The following is a 22703-nucleotide window of genomic DNA, read 5'->3' as shown; positions in this document are numbered from 1 at the left end:
ACCTAAGTTCCGCCGGAAGGTTGATGCGGAAGCACGCGCACGCAGCACGCCTGCGCATAGCCCGGCGTTTGTTTTCCCTGTCGCGCGGGAAGCGGCGTGCGGAGCCGATCTTCTCGGGAGATGCTGTGCTGATGGCGTCCGGGAGCGGCTCGGATGCGCGGGAGCCGTCAGAGCCGGCGGCGGCCCCCGCAGCAGCGGAAACCGAGGAGGAGATTGACCAGCGGGTGAAGAGGCGGCGGCTTCAGTGCATGGGGTTTGCGTTGGTGGCGAAATGCGAAACCACGATGGCCCACACCTTTCTGTCGGAGAACGACTGGCAGATGGACGTGGGTTTGCGTTTCTGTTTTCTCCCCTCTTCCCAGGTGGGCGGCGCTTGCCCTCCATCCCTGTGCCTTTGCTTTTCAGAAAGCGCTGAACGCCTACTTCGAACCGGCAGAGAACGACCCTGCGTGGCCACGCCAGCCTCCGACGTCCTTCCAATCCGAGGCCTAGTAAGCGACGGGGGTCGAGGGCGGTTTACTGGGGTTCCGTGTTGGGTATCACAAGACCCTACCTGGAAATGGAAGCCGATGCCCTTGGGCTGGGCATCAGAGGGAAGCCTTTTCCCTCTAGGACACAGTCACTTCCAACGTGACTTGCTTATTTTGGCTTGTTTGTTTATTGTATAGCCCTGGCTGTCCTGAAATTTGCTCTATGGACCAGACAAGCCTCAAACTAAGAGATTCGCCTGCTTCTGCCCCCCTTAGTAGCTGGGTTTAAAGGCTTGTACCACGATTGACTTCTGACGTGATTTTTTTTTTCTTAGTCAATAGAGGAGGGAAAGAAAACTCTGAAATGTAAATTATTTTTATTTATTTAGAGGCAGAGTCCCCACCCCCCTTCCCGTATCTCTGGCTGCTCAGAACTTGGTATTTAGAACAGGCTGACCTCAAACACAGAGATCTACTTACCTCAGATTCGAAAGGACTTGGATTAAAGTGTCTACCATACAGGATGAAATATTTACTTATTGTTTCTGTTATTTGTTCTTTTTTTTTTTTTTTTTTTTTTTTTTTTTTTTTTTTTGGTTTTTCGAGACAGGGTTTCTCTGTGGCTTTGGAGCCTGTCCTGGAACTAGCTCTTGTAGACCAGGCTGGTCTCGAACTCACAGAGATCCGCCTGCCTCTGCCTCCCGAGTGCTGGGATTAAAGGCGTGCGCCACCATCGCCCGGCTATTTGTTCTTTTTTGAGACATTATACCTGACCTCCAGCTCTTGACTCCCCTGTTCCAGCCCCCCTTTTGCTAGCATGACATCTAGTTCCAGCATCCCCCAGCTGAAATGTAATTTATTATTTGAGACACATACCCAGGCTGACTTGGGACTCCTGTGGTCAAGGCTCGACTTCTGCCTGCCGCTTCCCCAGAGTGGGGTTAAAGGTTTGTGAAACACTGCTCAGTATTGAAATACACTTACCTCACCTGAACTATTGTGACAGGTAAACTAGAGATTTAGAAAACAGTTGAGGGGAGCTGGAGAGATGGCTCAGTGGTTAAGAGCATTGCCTGCTCTTCCAAAGGTCCTGAGTTCAATTCCCAGCAACCACATGGTGGCTCACAACCATCTGTAAAGAAGTCTGGCACCCTCTTCTGGCCTTCAGGCATACATGCAGACAGACTATTGTATACATAATAAATAAATATTTAAAAAAGAAAACAGTTGAGGTAGAAAATCTCTAAGAAGAATGGTAACCTGCAGGTCTCTTTGTTTCTGCACTGTTTATCTGCTCTCTTGCCGGCAAGCAGTAGTTCTGTTTATTTCTTTGAGACAGGATCTCACAAGTTCATCTAGAACATAGTGTGTAGTCCAGGCTGGCATTGGGGTTCTGGCAATCCTCCTGCCTCAGCCTCTGGGGTACTAGAAGGATTAGTCACCATACCAGGCTCAGTACTCATTTTCAGTATATGCTGTTCCTATTGTTTCAGTGCTCTGACTCCAGTTTTGTGCTGCTTTCTGAAGACTACAGCTAAAGTCCCTTACAGGGGAATTTACTGTCCATGTCAAAGGAGATGGGAAATCCTCATAAAACAGTTGTGCTGAAATTACTTGGAGAGATTTTTTTTAAAAAATGCTGGGACCCCACTTCCCAGAGATAATAAATGCGTGGAGTCCAGTCATCCATTAGTGACTTTTTGGCCCTTTTCCCCCTCCTTAATTATTTGCGTACATGAGTGAGTGCCACTGTGTGTAAGTTAGAGAACTTCTGGGACTCTGCATCCTATTGTAGGGAGGATTTCTTTTCTTTCTTTCTTTTTTTTTTTTTTGACAGAAAATAGATTTTACTTTTATTTAACTAAAATTTAAGGCCACAATACTTAATCAATGTTTAGATTGTTTTTGAAAGACTCTCAGTATTTTTTCAAGAAAGAAAATTTTTGAGTATATGGACCACACTGGCCTGAAACTAATACAGATTAGTCTAAGTCATTCTAACAAATCTTGAGATCAATGACATTACCACCACAACTCTTCCTTGCTATGAAGACTTTTGGCTTGGACTGGTCCAGGGTGTGGAGGCAGTATGTACTCCACATCTGTGAGTCCTCCCATGTGACTAGATTCTCATGCATCTGTTGCCAGTGCTGCTCAGAAGTTGGATGATATAAGTATTGAACATTGGTCCATGGACTCCCTCTGTGGTGGAAACTGGAGCTTCCATTGAGGCTGCCAATTGAGCCACTGCTGGGTAAAGTTGAGATTCAACCACTGTAGGTTGACCAGGGTTGCGAGCTACAGCAGGGGCTTGACCTTCAAGCAAGTCCTTTTGGGGACTACACCCAGTATCCTCTATGACCTGGTCATCATGGAGAGAAGCTTGCAGGCTGTGGGTGGGTGGGAGAATAAAGCCCACAGTAGATGTGTCTAGAGAGATGGACTCTATATTTGCAAGGGCATCTTTTGAGCTTCCATTTGATTCTGGCAGGACTTGGTGAATTTTCCACAGATTCTCCTGTTTGTGCTTAGCACGCTGGTTCTTGAACCAGATCTTGATAACCAGTCACACTAATCATCAGTGCCAGCTCCACACGTTTCTTCAGGCTTGGTTACATGGCCTGATCAAAATGTCTTTGGAGGAGAGCCTTTTGTTTCTTGGAGTATGTGGCGCATTCTTTCTCTTGCTTCCTTGGAGCTTCAGGGCGAACTTGCTGGTCACATTTATCTCAAGACTCAATAGGGACTTGGGAACCATTACAACCAGAATTTACTGAGGAACTTAAGGGAATCTGGAGTCCAGGGTGCACTGTTCTGGTTTCCAGTTTGAGGTACCTTGATGCATTTGGAGACTTGGTTTTGTTGATTGGTCTGGGGACACCTGAGGTCGTGGAATCCTTTCATGATCCGAGTGCCTCTGGAGACTTGATTGCATTAGCACTCCTGGTGGAGGAGGGAGGATTTCTTAAATTGCCTGTCAGACTTGTGTGGCTCATACTTTTGACACCTGAGCTGTATTCAAACCTTTTCTGTCTTGAAAAGATCTAAAGAGTTAGGAGTAAAAGGTTGTATCCTATAGCCTTATTACTTAGAATGTGGACCCAGAATGAGCTTATACCATTTGGGATTCTGGTGGACATGCAGATTTAGACTCCATTACTAGACCCATTAAATCCGAATCTGCTTTTTGTCAAGATCCCAGGTGGTTTAAAGTTGAGGAGCCCTGAATTGGAGCATAGAGCCCAAGGTATCACTGACGGATACATTTATTCCTGTGTTGAAGAGGTCAACAAATGATACCTGTAAGGCTGACTAGGCCTTTCAGATACTTAAAGGTTTTTAATTCAGCATCACATTTAGAGTTTCTTTTTCCTTTTTGTGTTTCATTTTTGAAATGGAATTAATTTCTCTAGTTTTCCCTTAATATGTTATAGATGCTACATAAATTGCAGGCTCGAAATTGTTACGGTAAAACAGAAGAACAGCATACTGTTTGAATTTTGAAGTGCAGCTTATGAAAGAAATCACACGTGTGTGATCCTGCTTTTAATGCTTTTGTTTTTAAAGGGGTGTGTGTGCGTGCACATGTGCACACTGAACAAGCTTGGTTTTATTCAGGTGCCCACAGGGGCCAAAAGAGGCCATCTCAACCCTTGAAACTGGTTTAGAGACAGTTATGAGTCACCCTTGATTATAGTTCTGTTGTACGATATTTGATTACACTATGACCCCTGATATTTCTTTTGTTTACTGGAAGAACTTGTTTTTAGCTGTGATGTGGCTCAGCCCTAGCACACACCTTTAATCCAAGAGATTTTTCTGCTTGAACGTTAAAACAGGGTTAAATAAAATCAACCATAGGAGCAAGCAATCAGTCGACAGGAAAAAGCCAGTGGGAGGAAGTCAGGAAGTAGTGAGGAAGTAGAAATTGGGGTACTCCTGTTGGAGGAGTTATTTTTTTTCTCTCAGATGGCATAAGAGAAAGTCTGGGAAGACTGGGAGGAAACATCTGGGTGCTTTCTCTGTTTCTCTGAGCTAGCAGGTTTTTCACCCCAGCATCTAGCTCCTGAGTCTTTATTAATAAAGTAAAGCGATAGATACTTAGTTAAAAGCAGCACAGTTCTAGGAACTGAACCCAAGCCCCCTGCAAGAACAAGTGTTCCTAAGTACTGAGCCATCATGTACTTAGGAACACTTCAGTTGCATGTTTTCAATAGAAATGGGGGGCCTAACATCTTTGACAAGGTTCTGAAATGACCTAGCCCTTTCTCTTTGGCAAGGCTACAGAAAAAGTGTAGTATTGAATGTTGAGTGAGAAAGCTTTTTCAGATGGGTAAAACTCCAAATGGAATCTGGCATTAAACACAGTTTTTGGTGCTCTTTAAAATTATTTTTGTCCAGACAAGGCATGGAGATTTTTGTGAGTTCAAGGCCAACCTGGTCTCCAGAACTGAGGTCCAGAAAAGTTAGGACTGTTACATAGAGAAACCCTGTTTCTGAAACCCAAAATTAGTTTTATTAACTAATTAAAATTACTTTAGTGCATACAGAAGTGGTGTGGGAGGTCCTTCCTCTGTGTGTTGCTTTTCTTGTTTAATGAATAAAGAAAATGCCTTGCTCGGTTGATATGGCAGAACTTAGGTAGGCCAGGAGGACTGGACTGAATGCTGGGAAAAAGAAGGGCAGAGTTGGAAAGACACCATGGATCCGCCACCAGAGATAGACATGCTGATACTTTGCTGTTAGGCCACAACCTCGTGGTAATACAAAGATTAATGGAGATGGGTTATATTAATATGTAAGAGTTAGCCAATAAGAAGTTAGAGCTAATAGGCCAAGCAGTGATTTAATTAATACAGTTTCTGTGTCATTATTTCCATTCTGGGCAACCAGGGCGAGCGAACAGTTCCTTGCAATCCAGAGGGTGATTCATACTGGATGTGGTAGCATATGTGACTTGGGAAGCTGAGGCAGGATTAGGATTGCCAAGGGTTTGAGACTAGCTTGGGCTACATGGTGACTCCTAGGGAATAGCCTAGGCATGTACTCAGATGTTGAAGGAGATTTATTAATTTTGAAGTCAGCAGGTATACATTGTGAGACCCTGTCTCAAAGAGGCTGTTGTTACTGTTTATATTGGCATTGAATTATCCTAGCACCAAGACCTTGGCCTCTAATTATTCTTCACTAAAAAGGAGAAGATGACTGATTCTAGAGCAGGAGTAAGTGAGGTAGAGGATGAACTTGGAATAATCTACAGTGCTAAAAAGTAAGGGAGTACCCAGAAAACATTGGAAATATCCCAGAAAAACATAGGAACCAATGTAAAAGCAGAGAGAATGAACAGTGGGGTAATTAGAAACAAGTTGTAGTCTGCACAATAAAATAGGAGTCCATATTTAAGTAAGTCCCAGCTGTTGATAAGACAAATGACTATTGTAGAATTCAAACTGCTAAATGGCCAAGGTTTGAGGAGTTACAAAAAGCCTTTGAGAACTACAAAATAACTTTCACATAAGTACAATCAATGGATAATAAAATGGGGATGAAAGTAGAATCATTTAAACAAGATGCTCAGAGTCAAAACCCACAAAGTACTGAGTAGAAAGTGGGGAGGATCAGTACTTTGCAGTGGGGAAATTTGATTAACACCTTAATCATGCATTGGGACACACGAGTATGCTGTCATTCCTGCCTCAAAGTGCATAACCTTTATAGAGTTGTAAGAAAATATCAAGCTTAACTGGAGGATGTTCTATAGGACAAGTGGCCGGCAATCTTCAAAAATGTCACTCATGAGAGAGACTAAAGAAATGTTCCAGTTAAAAGATATTAAAAGATGATATATTGGTGGTAATGTTCATAGGTTGTAGGGGGTGTATATAAGCAAATCTCAAGCAAAGGATGGAAAGAGACTAACGTAAGAAATTGTTAATAAGAACACAACTTTAGAGAATTTGGGTGCATAGTTGGATAGGGATTCTTTTTTATTGCTTTTCAGTTTTAAAAGTAGATAACTGTTGTAAGAATCAAAAGTTACCCAAGTTCTTGAAGCTGACTGCTTTGAAGAAAGCCGTTACTTGTGGCCATGCGCATGTAGTATGCTTGTAGGTGGATCATTGTGAAACAAGAAGCCAAAGTGATCATGGTCAAGCTTTTGAAACATCTCACTCTGGAAGAAATTGTTCCCTCCAGGGACAGACACACAAGCCAGCACGTGGAGGCAGAGACAACTTGGAGCTGTCCCCATCATGTGGGTTCTGGAGGTTGAACTCAGGCCACTAGGTTGACAGCAAGCACCTTTACCCACTGAGCTCCATCTCCAGCCCAACTGTGTATTTTCAATAGACTCTTAGGATTTGTCAAAGAAAATTAGTTATAGGATAAGTATCCATTATCTCAAGTGCTTGGGGCCAAAATCTGAGCTGAGGTAATTTAGAATATGGATTTTCTAATTAGGAATGATCAGTCTGTTTCTTCAAATTGAGGGCAACAGATACGGCAAGATTCATGTTGAGAGGGCACGTTGGAAGCCAGAAGTCAGATTTGGGTTCTTGAGGAGTAGTGCTCCTTGTTTCTTGAGACAGTCTCCCACTGGGACCATGGACTCATCCTTTAGGGTAAACCAGGTCTCAGGTATCTGTTGTTCTCAGCCTCTTGGTGTTGAGTTATAAGCATGCCACAACTTCCAGTGTTTAATGTGAGTGGGGGTGCCAGCTGAGTTACTGCCATAGCCCCCAATACAATTCGTAATTTGTAGGTTTTTTAAAAAAAACCTTTATTTTGATCTTTCCAGTGTTGATCTAACCAACGAGGATTCAGATGATACCACCATTTTAGAAACCAGTCCATCTGGAACTCCTCTAGAAGACAACAGCATTATCTCTTTCATTACCTGGAATATTGATGGATTAGATGGAAGCAATCTGCCGGAGAGGGCTCGAGGGGTGTGTTCCTCCCTAGCTTTGTAAGTATTGTCACTTCTGTGGTAGTGACTGTGATCAGTGTGCTAATGGCTCTACAAAGCAACACTTGAAATTTGTGTACTTGAAAATTTGACTTTAAGGTCATCTCAGAATAAATACCTGAGAGTTGGGGTGGATTGGAACACCAATTTATGCTAGATGCGTTCTAGAGTTGTGAGCTTTACATAGTAAGTTTTGTCTGTAATTACTGATATGAAATGAAAGGTACCCTAACTATCTGTTTCTGGCCTTGGTAAAGCACTGAAGTTCTCGCTGTACAACTTTTTAAGAGAATCTGAAGAGGGAACTTTGAATACATGTGTTGATGTATATGATCATTGAAAACTCTCAGTGTAGTGTATATAATGCTTTCCATTTTAATTCCACTGGGGTAATATGTAGAGGGGTGCTGGAATTGAACTCAGCCTTGTTAGGCAGGTTCTCTGTCTCTGAGCTACACATCCAGCCCATTTTTAATCGGTCACTATGGTAGTGTGTGGTAAATAACACAGATAAAGGTCAGTATAGCATTGAGTACTAGGGGTCATGTAGGGTAACAGTTGCTTATATGTTTTGTGATTTTTCTCTAGGTAATTAAAAATAAATAATATCCTCGTGTTTTTGTTAAATTGATCTTCTTAATTAGGTACACTCCAGATGTGGTATTTCTACAGGAAGTTATTCCTTCATATTGTGCCTACCTAAAGAAGAGAGCAAGCAGCTACAAAATTATTACAGGTAATGAATGCTTCTCTTGCCATCTGAATTGCCTTTTTTATTTGAAAAATAGATCAATTGAGGAAAATAAGCAAGACACATGATTTATTTTAAAGGTTTATAGATTATTTTATTGTTTAATGTTAATAAATGGAAAAACGATCGAAATGAATATTTCTTTTAAAAAATTTTTTTTTTATTTGAGCTATATATTGTTTTCTGCTTCCCACCTTTCCTCCTCCCTCCTCTTCTGCCCTCTTCCCTGATCCCATTCTCCCTATTTACTCAGGAGATCTTGTCTTTTTCTACTTCCCATGTAGATTAGATGAATATTTTGTTTTTAGGAAAATAAAGTTTTAAAGTTTCATTCTTGTGTATTTAGTAAAATTGAATTGGTGGAAATTCCATTTGTTTCTGTTTCTTCTCAGGGTTTTATATATGGCAAATACAGCTCTGCTGCCTTGCTTTGTAAACATACCCCTCTCAGGTGTTACGAATTTTAAATGTGATAATTATAGTTTGCTTATATTTTCTCAAAAGTCTTTAATTCCTTTTATTTATTTTGTTCCTTTTCCAGTATAATTTTAGTTTTTCTCTCATTTTGGCTTTGCTACTTATGTTTGCTATAGCAGACCACATCTTATAATTGTTAAGCTGAATAGTGTTGACTTTTAAATGTTACATAGCCTTTGGTTTTTAATTTTGATTTATACTTGATTCCTAGGTGCTAAAGAGAGAGCTCTTGGTATTTGTTGCCCCCTCTTCGTTGGATTTCTTGGACGAATGCTCTTTGGGGTTCTTTCTGCCTCTTACTTTGGGTTTTGTATTCTGCATCCTATGCTTCTCCCCTTGTTTTTCTCTATTTCATCACAGCCTTTATTTTTTTCCCTCGAGACAGGGTCTCACTATGTGTAACTCACCAAGCTCTATCTCTCTGTACTGGGATTAAAGGTTAAAGGTGTATGCCACCACACCCACCCAGCTAGAGCCATTTCCTGCTTTTTGATAAGCACAGAGTAGTAGAGTGGGGGTTTTTTTTGTTTGTTTGATTTTATATTTTTAATTTTACCATATTTGAAAATACCTGTATTGTAGCCTCGTAGTTAGTTGAGTGGATATAAGTTTCTAGGTCATAAGCAATGTTTTCTGAATTTGGAAGCATTGATTCAGTGACTTTGGTTTCTGAGAATGGTCAGTCAGCTGCCAGTATGATACTGCCCATTCCTGTCTCCATTCTCAGTAAGTTTGAGGATCTCTGCTTTATCCCTGGTGTTCTTTCTACTGTTTCTTCATTTATTCTACCAGATGATTTGTTGGAGGGTTTGGTTGGAGGTTTGGGAGATCCCCATTTCCCCTTTCCTCAATCTTCATCGAATTTTCCTACCATCCCCTATGCTTCTCTTCCTCCTCCTTTTTTTTTCCCCTTTCACCTTTTTGAAAGTCCCCTTATGTTGTAAAACACCACTAATCCTTTATTTTCCATAATTTTTCATATTTCTTAGGCCACTTATTTACAGGTTATGGCATGTGCACTTGGTTTATGGATGCAGTATCTTCTGTCAATACACTGCTTTGTTTTTCTATTTTAAGTTTTCATGTCTTTGATTTGGTGAGCCACACTTCTTTATTATGTGTATAGATGTTCTTCTCTATATATGTATGCATGCATGTACACCTGTGCACCACATGTATGCCTTGTGTCCATGGAAGGCAGAAGATTTTGTTGGATCCCCTGAACTTGAAATACAGATGGTTGAGAGCTACCATGATCTTCTGTTCCTTTAGAAGAGCAGCCCATACTCCTAACTGTTGAGCATCTCTCCAGCCCCTGCTGTATTTCTTTGATTACAGGAGGAGTTATGAGTGAGTTCCTGAAGACATGATTCTGGTTTGAATCATGTGTGCAGTATTTATGAGGATATTTTGATTTTGGAATCTATCAGAAGGCAGTCCACCGTGTTTTTGTGATGTTCTTTCTTTTCTTCCTTCTGAGAAGCTCCCTGTGTTCCTGAACTTGGAGATCTTCCTGCCTCCTTCCTCCGAGTGCTAGGATTGCATGAGTCCACCGCCACACCCAGCCTCATTTCTCTTTTTTGTTCCCTTTAGTTGTATTACGTAGGTATTTTTATGTCACATAAACCTGCTCCCTTATGTGTACGGATTCTTGCCTCTTGGTTCACATTTGAATTCCTGCTAAGAGAGAGGCTAAACCCTGCATTTTACTAATAGGAAGTAAATTTTTGTATAGTCAAATGGCTTGTTCTGTACTAGAGAGATTTCTAGTTGTGGTGCATCAAATTTGTCTTTAATCTAAGGCCATTCATGTTGCAAAAAAAATACTAAGTTGGGCATGGGGCACTCAACTGAGTACTGCAACTCATTTTTTTTCTCTGTGGGAAACTGCTAAGCAACAGGTCATGGGGTGTATTCAGAGTTTTGGTATTGAAATATGTCATCTACGAATGTATTGTGCAGCATTCATGTTGGCTCTCCTGGGACTCACTTGGCCTGGGGTTGCAGGTTTGATCTAATTGGTAGAGCTTCTAAAACTTAATTTAAGAAAAATGTAGTTACTGGGCTATGAGGAACAAGGGAAGACATTCAAGCATGTTTGTTCTGTATCCAGACCAGGCTCTTGCCTTGGTGGTGATTTTTGTTTCAGTATTTACCAGACATTGGTTGAACTCACCTACCAACTTGCTTTCTGTGATTTAAAAAAAACTTGGACACTTTGATTCAATGGTCTTTTGTTCCTATTCTTTTTGCGAGCTTCTTGATTTTAAATATTCTCAGTTTTCGACAGGTAACAGCTAATTAATTTTGGCACCTATGCCCCTTTCTCGCCACCCCTGCTTCCTTTTTCTCCACCCTTCTTGGTCCCGACTGGGTATATAACTTGTGCTCACACAAAGATTATACTATGGAGACATATGCTATCCTATCTTATTCTTATTTAAATATCATTTGTGTTTCTGGTTAAACTTTGATGAGGGACAGAAAACATTCACTTGGTTCACGTACTTCAAATGGAATCGCAAGGATTTGATCCTATTTAAATAATGTTGCTCCTTGTAACAGTAGGGGAGTTGGTGGTTAAAGTGAAGATACTCCTGACCTTTCCTAAGTTCTTTCCCTAAATATTTGAAGGTAATGAAGAAGGATATTTCACAGCTATACTGTTGAAGAAAGGAAGAGTGAAATTTAAAAGTCAAGAGATTGTTCCATTTCCAAATACTAAGATGATGAGAAACCTTCTGTGTGTGAACGTAAGTTTAAGTTTTAGGAGGTGGGTTTCTTGTTTGTGTTTTTGAAGGAATTGCCCTTACAGTTAAATTTATTCCTTACATAGATAGTCTTTTTAGTATTCGTGTAAGTGTGTCAGTGGTATGTCAGGACTTTGGGGACTCAGGTCTCTCCTACCACAGGTTTCAGGGATCAAACTCAGCCTGCTTAGCCATATCACTGGGACAGTTCTTTAAGTCCTGTTGTGTATGTCTGTCTGTAAGTGTGGGTCTGGAGGTCAGAAGACAGCTTTTGGGAGTCAGTTTTCTCCTCCCACTGTGGTTCTGTGTATCCATCTCAGGCTATCGGTTTTGTGAAGCAAGTGATTTACCAACTGGGCCAGCTCATTAGCCATTTACATACATGTTTTAAATAGTCTTAGAAAACTTAGATTTCTACATAATTTTAGATACAAGGAAATTTAGCAAAGTTAGATTCTGAACTGATCATATGTTTTCTTGAGAGCATTGCAGCATTGCCAAGGAGAACATTTGTCAAATTATTTCTTAGAGCAGTGAGGAAGATGAGCACAGCACATAGCTCTAAGGAACACTAGCACTTTGGCTCATGCTGGAGGGAAGGCCTGCTGGTGGGAGTGTGAAGCAGCTAGTCCTGTTGGTTTGGAGTGAGGAGTTGGAGAAACGTGGTACTCAGCTTGCTTGTTCCCTCACCCCTCTCTTTTTAACCCAGTGTATGAATGCAAACACCGATGACAGACCTTTGCAAGTTTCAGCAAGGGTTAACCTGTGGGTGTGAATGAGCTTTATGTTTCCGTTAGGGTGATGGACACTGCTGTTTTTCTTGTTAATGTGACAATGCTTAAGAAAAGCAGCCTTGAAAAGTAGGCTTAACTTTGGCTCATAGTTTGAGGATACTGATGCCATGTGGAGTGTGCAAGGCAGGAGCGGCTGGTTACGTTGTCCATGGTCAAAAAGCAGAGCAGTGACTGTTAGTGTTCAGCTCGCTTTCCCTTTGTCAGTGTGGGGCCCATCTCATACTGGTGCCCCTTACATTTAGGGTGGTCTTTCCAGTTTAAATAACCTTATCTGGAATATTCCTCACACATTTCCAGAGATTTCCTTCTAGGTGATTTGAGATCCTGCAGAGCTGAGAGTGTTTTCCATCCTGAGTATGAAGAGGTAGTTGAGTACGTGAGGAACTTGAGAAATAGGCAGGATCCAGATTATAGGTTTGGAAGAATTGGATGATTCTGTAGGCATTATAACACAATCTTACTAGTATCTTAATTGCAAATGATTTTGAGTATCTGTGTCAGGCAATTAACAGAGCAATAAATAAGAACTATCTATGCTTGCAAGTAACCAACTCATGGCTTCATGGAAGGGGGAACTCTGTAGCTGTCCTTTTATTTCAGCTTGGGACTTTAGTAATTGGGAGGGGCAGGGCTGAGTCCCCAGTACCCCGGCCGCCTGCCAGCTTATGCCCCTAAATAACAACAAACAAATTGTTTCATTTAAACACTGCTTGGCCCTTTAGCTCTAGCCCTTACTGGCTAATTCTGATATCCCGATCAACCCATCTCTAATAATCTGTGAGCACCGGTCTTCCCGGGAAGATTCTAGCCTATGTCTATCCTGGGTCGGAGCTTCATGGCGTGTGTCTGCCCAGGAGCGGGACATGGAGTCTCACTTCCTCTTCCTCCCAGCATTCTGTTCTCTTTACTCCTCCCACCTATGTTTTAACCTATGAGGGGCAAGCAGTTTCTTTATTGCTTAACCAATGAAATCAACAGATTGATATGTGACACTCCCACATCATGGGACCTTTAGTCTTGTAGTAGCGTTCTGGAGAGGTGTGAGCCATCGATGGCCTGGGTTCCAGGGAAGGGGCTCAGTAGAGGTACTTTATGACTAGTTCTTGCTTCCTAAATAGTTGTCATGGGTAGCGTTGGCACCTTGTACTTCTTTTCATCTAGGATTGTGCTGACTGTATTGTTTCAGTTGAGTAACTAAATCCCAGCAGATTGACTAGTCTGCTGTTAGCAGAGCAGAGGTCGGTGGCCTACTGAATTGTAATTATCCTGTTGTAGGTGAGTGTGGGTGGAAATGAATTCTGCCTGATGACGTCCCATTTGGAGAGCACCAGAGAACATTCTGCTGAACGAATGAATCAATTAAAAACGGTTTTTCAGAAAATGCAAGAAGCTCCAGATTCAACTACTGTTCTATTTGCAGGAGATACAAATTTAAGAGATCAAGAAGTGAGTAAAAGAGTTCGTTCACTGTTTGTGGGGAGAGTGTTGTTGTGGAAACTAACTTGGTTTGCTTTATTAAAGGTATGGATTTGGAAATGCACGGTAGAAGACACTGTTGTAGTTTTTATATAAAAAGAGGCCTTTACACTATTAAGGGAAATCTTACTACATGTGCTACAGGCAATATAAAGCGATAAATATGTTGGATACATATCAATAAAATAATAATTAGAAGAGCTTTAAAAAGATTTAGGGTATTTGTAGCCTCCCTAGGTTCAAGAAGACTTAATTCTATTCTGAGTTGAAACTAACTTTTTTAAAACTTACATTTGTTGATAGAACCTAGGGCCTCCTACATGCTAGGCAACACTGCTGACCTACACCTCTAGTATTTTGTTTTTATTCTGTTTTTTCTGTATAATGAGATTTTTCAGATAAAAATAATTAGAATTTCATTTTGAATGTGTACATGGTAGTCAGAGCAGAACTTTTGAGACTTGGTTCTCTCTTTCCACCATGTGGGTCCCTAGGCTGGAACTGAAGGAATGATTGAAGTGGTCAGGTGTGTGTTCTCTACCACACGTAGAAACTTTTGGTGTTGATGGAGATTGAACCTGATGTGTCACCATGCTAACACTGTAGTTGACTGCTATCCTTCGTACCAGCCATAAAATTGTAAATCGTGTAATGTGCATGGGAAAGAAAAACAGTATTATTAGAGTTTGGTTTGTTTATTTTTTATTATATTTTATTTTTATTTATTTTTTTAAATTTATTTATTTACTTATTATGGATACAATATTCTGTCTGCATGTATGCCTGCAGGCCAGAAGAGGGCACCAGACATTATTACAGATGGTTGTGAGCCACCATGTGGTTGCCGGGAACTGAACTCAGTACCTTTGGAAGAGCAGGCAATGCTCTTAACCGCTGAGCCATCTCACCAGCCCCTTTTTATTATATTTTAAAATGTAATTTTTAGGCATAGTAGTACATGCCTTTAATCCCAGCACTTGGGAAATAGAGTCAGGTGGATCTCTGAGTTCAGTGCCAGTCTGGAGTACATAGTGTGTTCTCAAAAAACCCAAAAATATTAAAAATAAAATAAAAAGTTGTATTATAGTTGATAATACTAAGCATCTTTTAAATTGGGGTATGATTCTTACCTGGTATTCTTTTTCTCTTCCAGGTTATCAAATGTGGTGGTTTACCTGAGAATGTTTTTGATGCCTGGGAATTTTTGGGCAAACCTAAACATTGCCAGTATACATGGGATACAAGAATAAATACTAATCTTGGGATTCCTGCTGCTTATAAGCATCGCTTTGATCGAATATTTTTCAGAGCAGAGGCGGGCCACCTTATTCCCCAAAGTTTAGACCTTATTGGGTTGGAAAAACTGGACTGTGGTAGATTTCCTAGTGATCACTGGGGTCTCCTGTGCAACTTGAATGTAGTATTGTGAAAAGCTTTCCAAATTTGAACTTTATACGTTTGCAGTAGTTCTGGATTCATGTAGATCTCAATCTTTCAGGAAAGCTAGGTATAACACACAAGACTTAGCAAACTGGTTCATTAGTACAGCAAAAGCGGTTACATTTTGCCTTGCAGCTTGTGTCCTGAGAATTAAAAATTGGTGTTTGTAATCAAAGCATGCTTGCGTTCAGAATGTGTGGACCTTTGTTGAAGGAACACAGCCACTCAGCTCGTAATAGTGCTCATGGCTGCCATCAGGCTTTCAAGTAGTGGCCATATTGTCTCAGGGCTAACTATCACAACACTACTGTTAGGATTGTTAGGCTCCAAAATTAAACCATTTTATCAAGAGAAAAAGCAAGGTACTGAATACTTGAGACCGCACTGTGTCTTAGGATTTGTAAGCTCAGAAACTTAAGTGAAAAAGCCATGGCCATGTTCATTAGATGATGTGTTGTCTATCAGACTCAATTCTTGTCAGCTGATAGTATAACTGACTTAGTCATGAGTTAAATTTGCACTTTAATTCCAATAACTTCTGATTAATGTTAATTTTTTTCCTGATAAGTGATACAGTTAAGCTTGGTAATGATTACATGCAGCTTAAGCAACATGGAAATTGTTTCTTAGAAAAGATTCATAAAGAAAAGTAACCTTTTGGTATTATTACTGGTACGACGGAAATACTTTTTAGGAAGTGAATAAAAAATACATTTAAAAAAAATGTTCTGTAAAGAAAAGAAGTACTGTAAATAAAGCGTTGTACTTGTTTGTAGATGAGTACACTTTCTCTGTCCGTGATGGGATTTGTTGTTCTACAGCCTTTCTCCGATGTTGCTCTTCAGTCGGAATCACCAAGAAATCTGTGTGTTTTATTATATTAAATCCCCAGCACTTTGAAGGCTCTGGCAAGAGGATTGCCATGAGTTTAAGTCTGGCCTGGGCTACACAGTAAGACCCAGGCAAAAACAAAAAGTTCACTTGAAAGAGCAGTGTGGTAGTGGAGGGTGGAGCTTTCTCACTTGGTACAGTTAAGTTTAAAAGGTCACAATATGAAATGTGTGATGTATTATACTATTAGACCTTCAGTTTGTTACAAAAACATGAAAGTATAATTTCTGTTATGTAACCAAAATGCTTTCCTTGTTTATTACTTTCGACAAAATATAAGTCAGGAGAGGAGAAACAACCATGTAGTCTTTATTGGGCAATAGTTTTTAAACTAAAACAATAGAGAACCTAGTAATTTGCAATACCCTTAGGTTTGTTGTTGTTGTTGTTTTTTTTTTTTAATTTAAGCAGAAAGCAAAAACTCCTACCTTTAGTGAAATTCCAACTCAAAATTGGTAGCAGACAATTGTTCTGCCACTGAGCCACATCACGAGGCCAGTGATGAGCTGTGCCCCCGCCACCTTTGGTAAGCACAGTTTTTGCCATCCATGTGTGCATTGTATTTTAACCTCATTGAACTTGACTTTGTCCCTTCAAATTAGGATAGTTCCATGATTTTATGTGAAAAATGTCCTAGCATACAATCAGAAAAAAAAACCTATGAATTCCTGAAATTTTCCCTTTGAACCTGCCTGGCAGCTATGGGAGGTCAGTGAATGTCCACTGAATACCAGGAGGCTGGCATTTCCTCCAGTGCCTCCATGATGTGTGTGCAAATGAAAGATAGTGATTTTTTTTTTTTTGCGATACTCCATTTGGTTGTTTTGGAGGGGGAAGAAGTTGAAAGTGGGTCCTTTTGCAGTTGTCATCTGTAAGGATGTACAATTGTCTTCTCTCCATCAGTATGTGTCTTACTCTGTCTCACTCCTAAATCTGTCATGGTGGGGGACTTGTCCACTGTTGTAATGATTTCCATCTTTGTCACAGACTGCCTCCTGAATTTCTTCACTGTCTGCATCATTTCTCTATCATTAAAGATGTATCATGACAGGAGGAGGAAATGTCGTAGATAGGTTTGCTCTTGTCCTTCAAGTCCGTGCAGTGACGGAATTATTTTTTCCTACTTAGTAGTCCATGCTTCCTTTTATCCCTTCTCAGCCTTCCTTTCCTTACTGGTTTTTTGAGTCAGGATTTCCCTGGGTAGCCATGTCTATCCAGGACTCCCTTTGTAGACCATGTTGACTTTAAACAACTTGAGAGCTGAGATTAAAGGTGTGCACCTTCCTCAGTCTTACACACCCACTGTCCCCCACCTCCTAAATGGTTCATTATCTCCATTAGTTCCCACTTTCTTCCTATGTGCGATGTCTTTAAGTATACGTGGAGGCCTGAGGGCAGTTTGTGGAATCATTTCCATTTTTATATAGGTCTCAGGGATCTGACTTAGGTCATCAGGCTTGGTAAAATGAGTGCATTTACTGGCTGAGCCTTCTCACCTCACCTTCCCATTAAAAAGTCTCACTACATAGCCTGGCCTGGCCTAGAACTTGCTAGATGCACCAGGGTAGCTTCAGACTCGGTGATCATCCTGACTGCCTCAGCATGTCTGACTCTTTAATTATTGTTTGAAACAGTGTCATTGTGTAGCCCTTCTCCCACCTCATCCTCATGCGTTCTGGTATTACTCGTGTACTACTGCTCCTGGGTCAATCTCCATTTGGTAACAGAAAACATTGAGCAGGTTTGTAACTTGTCTGAGGTGTCTCCACAAAGGTGCCAATGGAAGCCCCCCCCCCCCCCACGATGATGGAAAGTGTAAGGAATAATCCACCCACCCCTTCTGCTCCTCATTAAGTACCTAGATATTTTGATGTCCTTAATGTCCTTATTATAGTATTAAAATAAAAGGAATAGTTCACCCCGTTTCCTCTGGCTCAGATTCTCACTAGAGGACACATGCCTCAAAATGCACCCGGCATCCTTTTAACCTTGCAAAGTACAGAATTGGTCTGTGTCGACGTGGGCTCAGGTTTTCATCCTTGGTCAGAAAGCAGTACTCAAAACCAGGAAAATAAATTACATTGAGTCTGGGCGGAACTCTCAAAGGCTAGGCAGAAAACAAGGCTTGAATAGCCGGTGACTTGACTTGGAGGAGTCTGCGCTAGGCAGTTGCGTGTTGCCCGGACGGAGCATTTTCCTGGAAGACTTGTCCAAGCCCTCAACATTTTGGAACTATGACCGGGAAGAGGTGGGGAGGGGACCAGAGTAGGGAAACAAACACAAAAGTCCCTCCACTTAGTAATGTAGGCTGCAGTACAGGCCATCCCTAGGGGCGTGTGTGCGTGTGCGTCGCCCTGGTAACCCGGGAGGCGGAAAGGCGCTGAATCACCAGCGTCCAAGCAGGCGCAGGGGGCAGGCAGATGTCGCCTGCAGGTGTGCCTCGCAGGTGTCTCTACTGGACACCAACTGCTGGGCGGTGAGGCTCATCGCGGAGCCTGGAGATTGCTGGGGATGGAGGTAAGAACCGCACTCTGCCATGGGCGTTCCTGTTTTGATTGATGGGTTCTTAGCAGGGTGGAGTCAGGGAGACTTGGGTCTCTAAGGAGTCTCAAACCCAAGAATCGGTTTTTTTTTTATTTTTTTTTAAATTTATTATGTATACAATATTCTGTCTGTGTGTATGTCTGTAGGCCAGAAGAGGGCACCAGACCTCATCACAGATGATTGTGAGCCACCATGTGGTTGCTGGGAATTGAACTCAGGACCTTTGGAAGAGCAGGCAATGCTCTTAACCACTGAGCCATCTCTCCAGCCCCCAGAATCGGTTTTTTTAAAGTTCAATCAGTACTGTTATTTGCTAAATGCATTCCGTATCTGCTCCGTGCAGTAATCAGAGGTTTCTAATCTTGACTCTAAATCCCCTAATTTCTAGCCAGGGTCTAGTTGGGATTCTGCATTACCTCTGCCTAGGGATGCAGGGTGTGAATGTGTTAGTGAGACTGGGCGGTGGGGTGGTGAGTGAAGCTCCAGTGAGCCAGGAGCCAGCAGTCCCAGCTTTAGTGTCCCCAGAGCCACCTCAGGTGCAGAATCCCATCTCCCAACCCAGCTGGCCAAGTGTCAGCAAGGGAAGGCCGCAAGCCGGTGGGTGATTCTGGTGAAAACAACCAAGAGGCAGACTTCCGAGGGTTCCTCCGGACTCCCAGGAAAAGCAGTCCTGGAGAGTCGCATGACTTGGCAGTTTTTCCAATCTTTCTAATCAAATACCTTAGACATTAGACAGTTCTTTAAAATCGTTACCTTTAAATTCGGTTCAGTGCTCTTGACGTGGTCCTTGCCACCATTTGCCAACTGCATTCATTTATTGCCTCTCCTTATTGTCACCTGAAGCTTCATGGTGTTTAAAGGCTTTCTCCCTGCTCTTTGAATTCGCTCCAAGGAACGGCGCAGATTTACCAGGAGCACACAGCTGCAATCGTTAGCATCATTCTCAGCACCATTTGTTCTCATAATTGGATGAAGGGAGAAAGCAGTGCGACCATATTCATGCTCATGTTTATTGCTGGTTTTCCTGATCATTTTCGTTTGTTAGTTAAATGTTGATATGTTTTGCACTGCTTGAACAGAAAGGTTGAGTGATATTTTTGTTAATAATAGGAAAGACTTACAGATCACATTTCCTAGGAAAGTCACGAACTTTTGGAGTGGACGTGTGTCTTACTTTATTCCTGAAACGCAGCATGGTGCCTGGGAGAATTCTTCAGTGAGACTACTGAAGTTAGGGCACATGTAAGTTCTTATTCTGTGCTCGTGATTTTACTTATTCTCTGTTGTTGTTGTTGTTGTTTGAGACAGGGTTTCTCTGTGTAGCTCTGGCTGTCCTGGAACTCCATTTTGTAGACCAGGCTGGCCTCCAATTCACAGAGATCTGCCCTCCTCTGCCTCCTGAGAGCTGAGATTAAAGGCATGCGCCCCCACTGTGCAGCTGATTTTACTTATTTCTAATGCAGATGGGGCAAAGTAGAGAGAGCAGATCGGTTCTAAACTTAGAACTCAGGGGGAAATCTAAATTCTCTGCAGTTTGAAAAAGATATAAAAAACATGTAGCAGGAACTTTTAGAACCAGAGGTAACAGGTACACCATGATGTTTTTGCTGTGTAAAATGCCAACGCAGGGCACACCCTCCCTTTCAGAAACATACAAGTAATCAGCTAACATCCTTACAGTTTAGAAGACTGAAGGAGAGCACCAGCAAGTTCTAAAAGAATGCACATGTTTACATGTTTTTTTTCTTGACTTAACACCACCACCAGCAGCACCCGACCGTCCTACCTGACCGCATCAGGAAACAGATAATCATTCTTTTTAAACAAATCTGGAGAAGTAGGGATGTCTGTTTTGGGGGCTAGAGTTGAGGGACATAGACAGTCTGATGAGGAAGATGGCCTGCGTAGGGCTGTGGCTCAGCTGTTAGTGGCAACCTGACATTACAGAAACTCTATAACCTCCAAGACCGAGCTTCCTCTTCTGTAAAATATAGAAACAGTGGGATTTCTATAAGAATTAAAATAAGATGATAGAACTCTCACAAGCTGAACTGCAAGGATTGCTCAAACCCAAGGGGTGGAGCCTAGCTTGTGAGCACATTGTTTTTTTTTAGTCAGCATTTTTATCTTCTTTGTGTGTGTCTGCCACACATGGAACTTGAACTGCTAGAGTCAGGGTTCCAGGAAGTCGTGAGCTTCCTGGCATATGGGCTGGGATCTGAATTTAGAAGTCCATGTAAAAAATTATTAAAATAATGTGTACACAAATAATTTTTTAATACCCCCTTTAGCTTTTTGTTTTTGTTTCGTTTTGTTTGGAGACAGGGTTTATCTGTGTAGACCTGTCTGTCCTGGAACTTGTTGTGTAGACCATGCTGACCTCAAACTCAAGAGATCTGCATGCTTTGAGTGCTGGGATTAAAGGCCTGAGCCACCACACCACACCAGTTTAATCTCTGCATTCGGGGAGGATGATCCATCTCTCAAGTTCAGGGCTGCTTTCGTCTATTGAGATCCTGTCTCAAAAAGCAATAAACAACCAAACCAAATAAAATTTCTGTTTTTAAATATTTAAAGGCTGTATTATGTGACCATGTACATGTTTCTGGTACCCACAGAGGCCAGAGAGAGTGCAGGGTCCTTTGGAGCTAGAGTTACAGGTGGTTGTGAGCTGCCTGGTGTGAATGTTGGGATCCAAACTGGAGCTCTCTGCAAGAGCAGCAAGTCCTCTTAGGCACCGAGCCACCTCTCCTGTCCAGTAAGGGTTATTTTTGAGATAAAAAGTGTTCAGGAAAAAAATTCTTCAAAATAATGTGGCACTAGAAGTAGAATTATTTTAATGTGGTCAAAAGTTTTTCTGATGTATAGACTCAAGTTCCTTTAAAAACATCAGAAAATTCATACATCTTTTCTTGTAATATCTTTGTAAAAAATAAATATAAGAGATTTAATCTAAATGCATGCCAATTTAATACCCGGTTAATTACATTTAATACTTCAGGAAAGGTGATTTACTTTAATAGGCATGAAATAACTGGTAGGTTATTGTTGTATTTCTCTAAAAATCTATTTTACACGACAGCCAAGACTACATAGACCCTGTGTCAGAAAACCACATAACATGAATCCCAGCCATTAGAGCTCTGCCCTTTCCATTACTCGTCGTGTAAGTTCCAAATGCATTTTCGAAGGATCCAAATTCAGAGTGTGTACCTGCTTAGAGTGTATTAGACTGGAGAAATTTTGTGTTCTACCAATTCTCAGTGGTTTTTGACCCTTGCATTACATTTTTTTTCCATTAGCTTTGTTGAAGTACAATTGACTAATAAAAATTGTACATGATTGATTCACAAGTCTGTAATTCCAGCAATTGGAAGAGGGAGGCTGAAGGAACTGAAATTCAAGGTCATCCTTGGCTACATAGTAAATTTGAAATTCATCTGGGCTGCTTGACACCATGCCTAAAAAAGAAATCTACAAAACAAAACAAACAAAAAATAGCAACAAAAACCACGCAACAACAAAACCCTACCATCAGGGCCAGGGAGATGGCTTAGCAGGTAAAGGCATCTCCCACCAAACTATGACAATCTGAGTCAGAGCCCTGGTGCCTTCATGGCTGAATGAGAACTGGTTCCCTGAAGTTATTCTTTGACTTTAATACATGGACCATGGAATGAATAAACCTACCCACATATACATACACTCCATAAAAGTAAGTGAAAATATTAAAAATTCAAAATTAAATATACATACAATGTGTTATATGATACACACACATACATAGTGATTTCACAATCCATTTAATTAATTTGTCCATCACCTCATATGCATGCCTATATTTGTTTGTAATACAAACAAGTTTTTTTTTTAAAAAAAAGATTTATTTATTATGTACACAGTGTTCAGCCTCCATGTATGCCTGCCGGCCAGAAGAGGACACCAGAACTCATTACAGATGGTTGTGAGCCACCATGTGGTTGCTGGGAATTAAACTCAGGACCTACAGAAGAGCAGCCAGTGCTCTTAACCTCTGAGCCATCTCTCCAGCCCCTACAAACAAGTTTTTATTTCTTAACACATGTACAGTACAGTATAGCATTTTATAGTATAGTAATTACTGTGTGTGTGTGTGTGTGTGTT

At 41.3% G+C, this 22703-nt stretch overlaps 2 protein-coding genes across 5 annotated transcripts in view; both read left to right on the top strand.

Moving 5' to 3' along the window:
* Window positions 1-13: 13 nt before the first annotated feature.
* Window positions 14-15900, top strand: LOC121434102 (tyrosyl-DNA phosphodiesterase 2-like). The gene is made up of 7 exons (XM_041632909.1): window positions 14-326; window positions 406-491; window positions 7267-7437; window positions 8082-8173; window positions 11300-11418; window positions 13485-13655; window positions 14839-15900. The coding sequence occupies exons 1-7, from the start codon at window positions 24-26 to the stop codon at window positions 15112-15114; spliced, it is 1218 nt and encodes a 405-aa protein (XP_041488843.1). The 5' UTR covers window positions 14-23; the 3' UTR covers window positions 15115-15900.
* Window positions 15901-18437: 2537 nt separating this feature from the next.
* Window positions 18438-22703, top strand: part of LOC121434028 (tyrosyl-DNA phosphodiesterase 2-like) — a 29996-nt gene continuing 25730 nt past the window's right edge. For 3 of the 4 annotated variants that reach the window (XM_041632782.1, XM_041632781.1, XM_041632776.1), the window contains exons 1-2: window positions 18438-18533; window positions 19698-19802. Coding sequence is in view for 1 of the 4 variants with exons in the window: in XM_041632778.1 (XP_041488712.1) it covers window positions 18528-18533 (6 nt within the window). In the remaining 3 variants the exon portion in view is untranslated. The remainder of the gene's footprint in view (window positions 18534-19697; window positions 19803-22703) is intronic. The other variant, XM_041632778.1, reaches the window with a different exon arrangement.

This window comes from Microtus oregoni, unplaced genomic scaffold (assembly GCF_018167655.1).
Source record: "Microtus oregoni isolate MIOR12 unplaced genomic scaffold, Mior012 000042F_ref0000377, whole genome shotgun sequence".
Classification (NCBI taxonomy): domain Eukaryota; kingdom Metazoa; phylum Chordata; class Mammalia; order Rodentia; family Cricetidae; genus Microtus; species Microtus oregoni.
This window is presented reverse-complemented; position numbering and strand designations above follow the sequence as displayed.